This window comes from Erythranthe guttata, chromosome 12 (genome assembly GCF_056151865.1).
Source record: "Erythranthe guttata isolate IM_541 chromosome 12, IM_541, whole genome shotgun sequence".
Taxonomy (NCBI): Eukaryota; Viridiplantae; Streptophyta; class Magnoliopsida; order Lamiales; family Phrymaceae; genus Erythranthe; species Erythranthe guttata.
In genome coordinates this window covers 2,021,682-2,031,572 of record NC_142544.1, presented here as the reverse complement: position 1 = coordinate 2,031,572, position 9,891 = coordinate 2,021,682, and the positions used below count along the sequence as shown (strand labels likewise).

Below are 9,891 nucleotides of genomic sequence, written 5' to 3'. Positions count from 1 at the left end.
AAAGTAATGAAATTCACATAATATTACCGGATGGATCGAGCTTCCGTGTTTCGAATAGTCTTTTAAGCCCGTGAAGTTCGTACGAGTTTCTATAAGCCGTGCTCTGATACCACCTTGTAGCACCCCCTCTATTATAGGCGATAAATCGAACCGGTTTATCGGAATTAAGTTGTTTAGCGGAAGCAATTTATAGGATCTCCAAGAAAATCAACACTTTCGATTTTAAAAACCATACTTGAATATTTAGAATTCTAGTAATTTTCGCAACATTGTTTTGAAAAGCTTGAGACGATTATATTTATATATATATATATATATTTTTTTGAGAAGGAGTTTATTCGAGTGCTACACTATCATAAAACGTAGGTTCGAAATAAAAATCAGAGTTTAGAAATATTTTGGCGACGAACGATAAAAGCACGGAATAAACGAACTATTCATAAATATAAACGGATCAATATATTATAAAGTTCCAAAAGGGGATCCGTTACCGATTAAAGTCCCGTACTTTAAAAACGAGTACGATATATAGTAAACGAAACGGAAGTTACTTTATATTACATCACCAAAATAGTACTTAGCCACACTTATAGAACCCTCGTTCGAACTTCCAAAAACTCCGGGCAAGACTTCGATCCACTACTCGGTCCATTCCGGGGGAGGGTTACCACTAGCACTACCTGCAATTAGAAAATATCTATATGAGCTATTAAGCTCAGTAAGAAACTCGAGGGATTACCGAGGGTTGAAAATAGGTTATACATATATATAGTATATATAACATTCCGATCACCTTCACCGAGTCATACAACATCAAACAAGAATCGAGTCAAAAGGTACGAAAGCATATAAGTCACAAACATGCTCATGAATGCAATCCGTGTAAAAATCATTTTTTTTTCATTTATCGGATCCGTGAAAGATTAATTTCTATATTCGGATAATAAACCGTTTCGAGCCCGTCTATGGATCCAATATCACTCATATCACTCGTATCACTCCTCTCAACCCTAGTTGGATACCGGCCCACCGTATCCGATTCGTTTATTACCCAAACATTCCATTAATCTTTCAATTTTATCAAAAACAAATGCATGTCGTGGAATGACTACAAATTATGTGCAAGTCATTAAAACATCACAAATATCAATCAAGTGAATAACCACCCCAATCAAATACAATTATCAACCACTTAATTGCACATTTAACCAACACATATATCATTACCACATACACACACATTCTGCCCACATATACACACGTACACACACAATCACATACATGCATATGCCATGCAACCATAAACATGCATAATAAATAGCACAATCATGTCTTTAAAGTAAAGACACTTTTATTCCATCATTTAATTGGTTTCTCACCACTTTCACTCATTAATTTCATCTTAATAAATTCCAGCAGCCTCATAAATATGTTTCTGCCACAAATCCATGTTCATAACCCCATGCCTTACAATTTAAATCACACAATTCCAAGACATAGCACTTAAAGCACAAGAACTTCATAATTAGCACCTAAACCTTTAAAATTCGAAATAATAGTAAAAGATCTTTAAAAATTCTCAAATTAAATCCTAGAACTCCTAACTAATCCAAATTTCAGATTCTGAAATTTATTCAAGTTTTCACAAAGTTTCGAATTTTCTAGAAATTAAAAACTAAAGGAAATATAAAACCCTTTGTAAAAAAAAAAAAAACCAAAACTCCAATATGACTTTAATATTTTGAAAACTTTTGTAAAGAAAACTTTTTCTTATTTAATACTTGCTGGAAAACAGATTCAAAATCAAGAAATGAGAGATTTTTCAGAAATTGCAGTTTTGACCCCAAAATTTCAAAATTTACACATGCAACCACACTAGAAGTTCAAAATCCACTTTTTCATGAAAAACCCTTAACAAATCTGAAATTCTATTTTATTAGATGGAGAAATCGAAGTTGAAAAGTCACTTTATGCAGAATTTTCGAAAATTACATAATTTACCCCGAAATACCTAGATCTACACATGCAAGACCACTAGAAGTTCAAAAAATCACTTTTTCTTGCAAAACTTCTTTAAATCCGAAATTTTTGTTCAATAAATGCTGGAAAACAGTTTTGAAAACACGTTTAGGCCGGACTTCTCAAAAATTACAGATTTGGCCCAAAACTTCTAAGATCTACACATGCAACCCCAAAAAAGTTCAAAATTCATTTTCTTGAAACCCCTTTTTTGAAATCTGAAATTGTTGATGTTTTTGGCCAATAAAATTTGTATCCACCTACTACCAACATAGATGAGGCATGCAAGAAGAAGAGATTAAGGATTAACACAAAATTTCCATTTTCCCCAAAAAAATCCCTAACTTTCGAAATACTTAAAAGTCTTTTAGGTAATCTTGAAAACTCTTTTAAAATAATATGATATCTTCTAATTGCAGCAAGAAACTCGAAATTTCTTACCCAAATCACCAAAAGGAAAATGAAGAACAAGCAAAATAGAGAGACTTCAAGGGTTGATGCCAAACTCGAACCAAGCTACTTTTATGGTGAAAGATATAGTGTGTGCTTCCAAAATGGATGTGTTGTTTTCTCCGGTGAATGGACAAGTAGTTTTTATGGTGTTCTTTGCATACTCTAGAGCCATGGTTAAATAGGGGATTTTCATGGTGGCTTTTGATTTTTCTTGTAAAATGAGTGGTGATGTGGAAGAAGCCGAACAACAATGGTGGTGGTGATGTCTCGGTGGAAATGAGGGGAGGAAGCCAAGTAGAGAGGTTAGGTGTTGTAAGGAAAAAGTAGAAGAGTGTCTCTTCAAATCTCTTGAGTGTGGATTAAGAGAAATGATTAGAAAATGCCAAGTGTTAAGTCATGCAAAAATATTACTAATTTTATTTATTTATTTTAAACACCCCTTTACTAACACACACACATCATCCGATCCATGGCTGCATGTATATGTATATATGTATATATAAAGTACACACATATAAAATCATATATATATGAATATATGTATAGTGCGTATATATGTATGCAGGATGTAGGTATATATATATATATATTTATATATAATTATGCATGTACACATAGTAGAAAATGCAAATTATTTAACTAAGTCACGAAATCACAAAATCACACATAATAAAGTTATTAATTAAATATAGCACGTCAAAGTACCTAAAATATTTATGCAAGTTATCAATTTAATTCACGTAAAAATTTTTGAGGAAAATTTAAGTTCGTAGTTTGGGGTTTTGAAAGTATGGGGTATTACAATTATTATTATTATTATTATTATTATTATTATTATTATTATTATTATTATTATTATTATTATTATTATTCTTGTTGTTGTTGTTGTTGTTGTTGTTGTTGTTGTTGTTGTTGTTATTATTATTATTATTATTATTATTATTGTTGTTGTTGTTGTTGTTGTTGTTATTATTATTTTATCTCCTATTTTCCAACCTATTTTTTTCTAAAATAAATTTGCTTCATTTGTTTAATGATCAATTTCATATTATGACAATTAAGTTTATTATATATATATATATATATATATATATATATATATATATATATATATATATATATATATATATATATATATATATATATATATATATATATATATATATATATATATATATATATTGAATGAATTCGTATTATTAAATTCGTATGAATGTTGATGTTGTTTTCGATATCACTAATAAATTTTATTATATTTGTTATTATTATGTATTAAACTAATCATCATTTTTATTTTTAAAATAATATGCCGTGCATCGCACGGGGGAAAATGCTAGTACATATTCAAAATAACATTTCATGCTGTATAAAAAAAATAATAATAAGGCTCGTTAGCCGGCTCATGAGCTCACGAACAACTAAAAAAAAAGTCAAGCTCGACTCTTAGAAAGCTCGAGCTAGGGGTGTAAACGAGCCGAGCTCGCCTTATTTCGTGAGCTCGAGCTCGAGCTCGCCAAGGCTCGAGCTCGAGCTCGAGGAGCCTATAAGTTTTAGCTCGAGCTTGAGCTCCTTGTGTTTCAAGAGCTCGAGCTCGAGCTCGTATACGAAATGAGCCCGAGCTCGAGCTCGGCACAACCAAAAATCCATCCATCAAATTTATTTTTTCAATTAAAAAAGTAATATTATTCTTTTTTTATTTATTATTAATAATATTCATTATTGTTGAATTTGAATGCCTATCAAAGTCCACTCATCTGTTGAGACAGACTACGTGTTACGACATTAGGAGTGGCAACAGTATTCTTGTGTTATCACAGTAATTAACCTACTAAAAGCAGAATAAAAAACACAAGAATTTAATGTGGTTCGGATACAAACGTACCCTACATCCACGAGGACTTGCAAAACTAGTTCAGATTTATGTGTACATTAATAGGACTTAATAAAACACTAAAGACTCCCTCTTTATGTGATACGCCGTTCTTGCACACGACTCGAACTTGTTGATAATCAAAGCAATTCCTCCTCCGCACTCTTGGACTTACTCCAATGTTGAACTTCCTTCAAACGGCGGATCGACCTCTCCCGAGATCTTTTAAGCACTTCTCCCGAAACGCCGATCTTCTTTATGGCCTGGTAGAAGAAACCTGTTCTGTTGCCACACCTGCCGTGCAGACAGGGCTGCAGCACGGGCTGCACCCTTCAAAGCCTTTATGCTGAGATTTTTCTTATTAAAGCTCCATCGGACTCAGATGAGGTTGAGGGCCTTATATAGGCACGAAATCCACCACCCTAAACCTAACTTGGGCCCTAAGAAATCGATTAACTAGGTAATAGAATCCTAGTCGATTTCTACTTCTATTCTACATAAGTACAAAAAATACCTAACTAGAATATAATAAATGGAAATAAATCTAAGTCCTAATAACAATATTACAAAAATAGGACTCTAATTAATTCCAAAATAAACATGGAAAACAAATCTTTGCCAATCTTTAATTTCCACGTATGGCGGATTTCTTCAATCTTCACAAATAGAAATCTCGTGCCAACAATCTCCCCCTTTGGCATAGATTGGTTAGAATCCATGTTTAACAAGAACTCCCCCTGCAACAGAGATGCCACTTTTCTTCACCCGTCTTGGTCTTCTATCAGAGTGTCCCATCACGGGGCACGTTACAACGCAGCGGAATTGGGTGAATGCCGTGACAGACTTCCGTCTCAACCTTCCTTGTGAACACACGTCATCCAATAAGCAAAGCAAACAAATCAAAACCCAAAATCGGACACTAAGTATATCTAGTGACCCGCTCTGATACCAATTGTTGAATTTGAATGCCTATCAAAGTCCACTCATCTGTTGAGACAGACTACGTGTTACGACATTAGGAGTGGCAACAGTATTCTTGTGTTATCACAGTAATTAACCTACTAAAAGCAGAATAAAAAACACAAGAATTTAATGTGGTTCGGATACAAACGTACCCTACATCCACGAGGACTTGCAAAACTAGTTCAGATTTATGTGTACATTAATAGGACTTAATAAAACACTAAAGACTCCCTCTTTATGTGATACGCCGTTCTTGCACACGACTCGAACTTGTTGATAATCAAAGCAATTCCTCCTCCGCACTCTTGGACTTACTCCAATGTTGAACTTCCTTCAAACGGCGGATCGACCTCTCCCGAGATCTTTTAAGCACTTCTCCCGAAACGCCGATCTTCTTTATGGCCTGGTAGAAGAAACCTGTTCTGTTGCCACACCTGCCGTGCAGACAGGGCTGCAGCACGGGCTGCACCCTTCAAAGCCTTTATGCTGGGATTTTTCTTATTAAAGCTCCATCGGACTCATATGAGGTTGAGGGCCTTATATAGGCACGAAATCCACCACCCTAAACCTAACTTGGGCCCTAAGAAATCGATTAACTAGGTAATAGAATCCTAGTCGATTTCTACTTCTATTCTAGATAAGTACAAAAGATACCTAACTAGAATATAATAAATGGAAATAAATCTAAGTCCTAATAACAATATTACAAAAATAGGACTCTAATTAATTCCAAAATAAACATGGAAAACAAATCTTTGCCAATCTTTAATTTCCACGTATGGCGGATTTCTTCAATCTTCACAAATAGAAATCTCGTGCCAACAATTATTATATATTATTCTATGTATAAAAAATATAGAGAAAAGGTAAAGCTCGCGAGCCTGCTCGCGAGCCGTCGAACAACTGAAATGAAGCTCTAGATCGACTCGTCGAAAAGCTCGGGCTCGTGAGCTCGAGCTCGAGCTCGATTTTTCGAGTTCGAGTACGAGCATTTTTCGAGCAAGCTTCGGAAGCTCGCGAGCCGGCTCGTCTCATTTACACCCCTAGCTCGAGCTCGAAAAACTCAAGTTCGAGTTCGAGTTTTTTTGGAGGCGACTCATCGAGATTATGAGTCGGCTCAGCTCGTTTACCATCCCTACATTTTAGTCTAACGTACGTGTTCAAAATTTATAAATAGAAAGACAAAAAATTATGTTGCAAAAATTAAAATTCTATGTTTTTTTTTCGTATACAAATAGAATAAAATTTAATATGCAACAAATTATTATTTGCAACTTATATGTACATATATATAAACACTTTGATAATAAAAAGAAATAGAAGTTAGGTGCTGGTCCGTACAATCCATGGCGTCGCTGTTTCTCCGCCTCACACTCTTCCATAGTTTCCATTCAGGTATCAGAACACGCACAAAAACACACACAGTAACGGAATTACTCCTCGCTCCCTACTCTTCACTCTTTCTTCTCTCACTGATTATTTTTTTTGCCCTTTTTTTTTTTTTTTTTTTTCTTTTATGGTTTCAAGGTGTTTGATTAAATGCCTGAATAGAATTCATTACAAACCAAGGCACCCCTTTTCCACATTTTCCTTCTTACCGATTTTCAGTTCTTGATTTGTAAGAACTGTTGAGATATGGAGTGTCACGTAGTAAGCATCGCGTTGCAACCATGTTTATCCAGGTGATTCTCTATTTTCACCTCCCTTTTTTTTTTTTTTTTTTTTTAATTATGGTTGCTAATTTTTGATGTGTTAGGAATGCTAGAATGTGAATTCGATTGTGATTGAATTTGCGCTGATGGTTTCTATGGTAAATTGGTAGGATCAATTTGAAGCAAATTGATAAGATTCATGCTGGTATGTGTGGATTGTACGAGAAAAGACCGAACAATCTGAGTCGGGTTTCGATTGTTAAAATCCCCGTTCGGTTTGAACGCCGGAGAATATTCCGTTCACAGGTGAGTTTGGGGGAATTTTCGACATTAAATTCGACTGATTTCTCCGAGGAGGCCGTTGGAAGACCGCTGAGTAGTGAAGAGGTGATACAAAAGTTTGCTTAAACAAAAAAAAAATATACGAACTTCTTTATATTTCGTTGCTAAAAAATCTCGTTGCTTTTGTAGTTGAAAGCGTTACTTGCCGATTCCGAAAGATCAAAGCTTATCAAGAAACTAAGCGAAGCGAATCAACAAAATCGGTTTCTCAAGCGCGAGGTTGGTTATTATGAGATTGAATAATTGAATAAAGAATGAATGTTTGCATAGCGCTGCAGGGGGGCCATGGCCCCCCATTGCTATAGAAATTTGTTGTTTTTCGAGTAGTGCAGTATTCTCGGCCCTCTAGAGAACACTTTTAACGTATATTTACTATTTAGCCCCCACGAAGATAAAATCTGTGTTGTTGAAAACTTTGTTTCGCATTCGTTAAACACAGTTATTGGTAAAGGAAGACGCACTAGTTAATTTCAAGAGCGAACTTGCCATGATAGAACTCGAGATCCAGGTACATCTTTAGTAAACTTCTTAGTTGTAGTATTTACTATTTAGTCCTCAAGGAAAATTTTCTGGTCAAAATGCTTTTCGAAATATAACGAAAAAAATTTCGTGTTTAACCCGCAGGCCCTGGTTGGTTTGGCGGGAGAAATTGCTAACTTCACTATTCCGGATGGTTCTCGAAAGATTAACGGAAAATATATTCAGTCTCACCTCCTTTCAAGACTAGAAGGTATAGACTTTCTTTATTTCTGTCTTATCCTAAAAAGCTCGTGCGGTCACTTATGATTAATTTAGAGTAATCTTTTTTACTAATGAACTGAAACGGAGCAATCGGAGCTACCTTGAATTATCATTTTATTTTCGCCAAAAAAAAAAAAAAAATTAAAAGCGTTTATTACAGATGCTAAAATGTTAGTCATACTTTGTCTCGACTAAATATATGTTTTTACATCTCATTGTACGATGTTTCGAACGGTTTAAGCTGTCCATGAAAAGCTCGAGAAACAGATTGAAGATGTGGATGGTGCACAATCACAAGAAGTTCCTTTGTTTTGGCACGGTGTAGCAGAGGTAAATTACCAACGGAAATAAATAATTAAATACCCATCTTTTGATTTAGGCTGTTTAATTTTAAAAAATGTGTATAAATTGTATTCCTTTTCATTGCTTCGATTTATAACAAGATTCAAGAAAATATGAATGTTAAAAAAATGGGCAAATGACGGCCACCCTGAGTTAAGGTCAAATTACGAAAACCCTCTTTCTGTTTGGGTAATTACAATCACCCTCTCAACTATGTATTATCTTACGAAAAATACCCCTCCAAAGGTAAATTTAGGGATGTTAATTATGTAAAAAATCGAACCAAAATTTCGGTACGCCAACATTTCATACCGTTTACCGAACCGAATATACGATTTGGTTCGGTAAAATACCAAATTACTTAAATTTGATTGAAAATATTTAAAAGAACGGGCTGGCTTAATTACCCAAACAAGAGGGTTTTTTTCGTAATTTGACCCTACCTCAGGGGGTGGCCGTAATTTGCCCTAAAAGAATTGATGAAGAAAATATGAGCTTTAGTTTGGTGTCTCTAGCACCGATATAGCTCACGTTGATAAATTCAAAAATCGTCAAAGACAATGAAAAGTTATACGAACATTATTTCATTGTGTCTACGTTATCTTGCATGAGTAAATACATTAATTTACTATCATCCATGTCGAAATTTGAAATTTTTATATTCGTGTTTGAGTTTCAGAGTGTGCAAGTAATGGGCTCGTTCGACGGGTGGAGTGAAGGAGAACACCTGTCACCCGAGTATACTGGTTCATACACAACATTCTCTACTACATTGATACTTAGACGTGGAAGGTACATTATTATTACACAGCAATTTGGTAAGTTATTATTGATATTTGAGTTTTTCTTATTTATTGATTTTTGGAAAGGTACGAAATAAAGTTTTTAGTGGACGGAGAATGGAAACTATCGCCTGAATATCCGACAGTTGGTGAGGGTTTGATGCTGAACAATTTACTCGTAGTGGAATAAGCTCCCGTTTTTGCTGGTTCGCTTCGCTCTTAACTATCTTCTCGGTCTTAGATTTTTTTGCAAATAATAGTTATATGAATAATTCTCTATGTTACCCTGTTTTCTTTCTCCAATAAAGTGGAAAAAAGTAGGATAATTGATACTGCATATATAACATACATGACTGAAATTGCCACACATGTTAAAAAGTTTTGAGTTTGGCTTCTGAAGTGTTTTATTAATTTTTTTTTAATGCAATGCATTCAATTGGATAAATTTAATGAATTTGTTATTATGAATTTAAGATTTTCCTAATTTCGGATTTTTTTTCCGGTACAAATCAGTTATATCTTGCCCATTTTACTCACATCCACACGTGAGATTATGTATAAATCAAAGTCGAAAATAACTCAGCGAAATTCATTGGGTGTAGCACAGAATAGACAGTTTATTACTCGTTGTTACACGACGAAATAGATAGAGACGGTTCTACCTGTTAGAATAACTTGCATTCTTGAATGGAATATTTCGAGTTGTTGGGAGAATCTAAACGATAAA

General features: G+C 34.4%; 1 protein-coding gene and 1 long non-coding RNA gene across 2 annotated transcripts; one reads left to right on the top strand and one right to left on the bottom strand.

Moving 5' to 3' along the window:
- Nucleotides 1-443: 443 nt before the first annotated feature.
- LOC148766191 (uncharacterized) lies at nucleotides 444-2,620 on the bottom strand. The gene is made up of 2 exons (XR_016034797.1): nucleotides 2,461-2,620; nucleotides 444-680 (listed from the first exon to the last, which is right to left on the bottom strand). It is a non-coding gene; the product is annotated as an uncharacterized LOC148766191 (long non-coding RNA).
- Nucleotides 2,621-6,568: 3,948 nt separating this feature from the next.
- On the top strand, nucleotides 6,569-9,563 carry LOC105953485 (PROTEIN TARGETING TO STARCH (PTST)). Its single transcript, XM_012977150.2, has 9 exons — nucleotides 6,569-6,700; nucleotides 6,833-6,987; nucleotides 7,128-7,344; nucleotides 7,429-7,518; nucleotides 7,739-7,807; nucleotides 7,924-8,029; nucleotides 8,282-8,370; nucleotides 9,062-9,174; nucleotides 9,252-9,563. The coding sequence occupies exons 2-9, from the start codon at nucleotides 6,941-6,943 to the stop codon at nucleotides 9,352-9,354; spliced, it is 834 nt and encodes a 277-aa protein (XP_012832604.1). The 5' UTR covers nucleotides 6,569-6,700; nucleotides 6,833-6,940; the 3' UTR covers nucleotides 9,355-9,563.
- The last annotated feature ends 328 nt before the right edge of the window (nucleotides 9,564-9,891 follow it).

Excerpts from the sequence above, each read along its gene's own strand:
- LOC105953485 (XM_012977150.2), top strand. The coding sequence starts at position 6,941 with ATGGAGTGTCACGTAGTAAGCATCGCGTTGCAACCATGTTTATCCAG. Across the intron at positions 7,519-7,738 it reads ATCGGTTTCTCAAGCGCGAG|TTATTGGTAAAGGAAGACGC; the intron begins GTTGGTTATTAT and ends CGTTAAACACAG. Across the intron at positions 8,030-8,281 it reads CCTCCTTTCAAGACTAGAAG|CTGTCCATGAAAAGCTCGAG; the intron begins GTATAGACTTTC and ends GAACGGTTTAAG.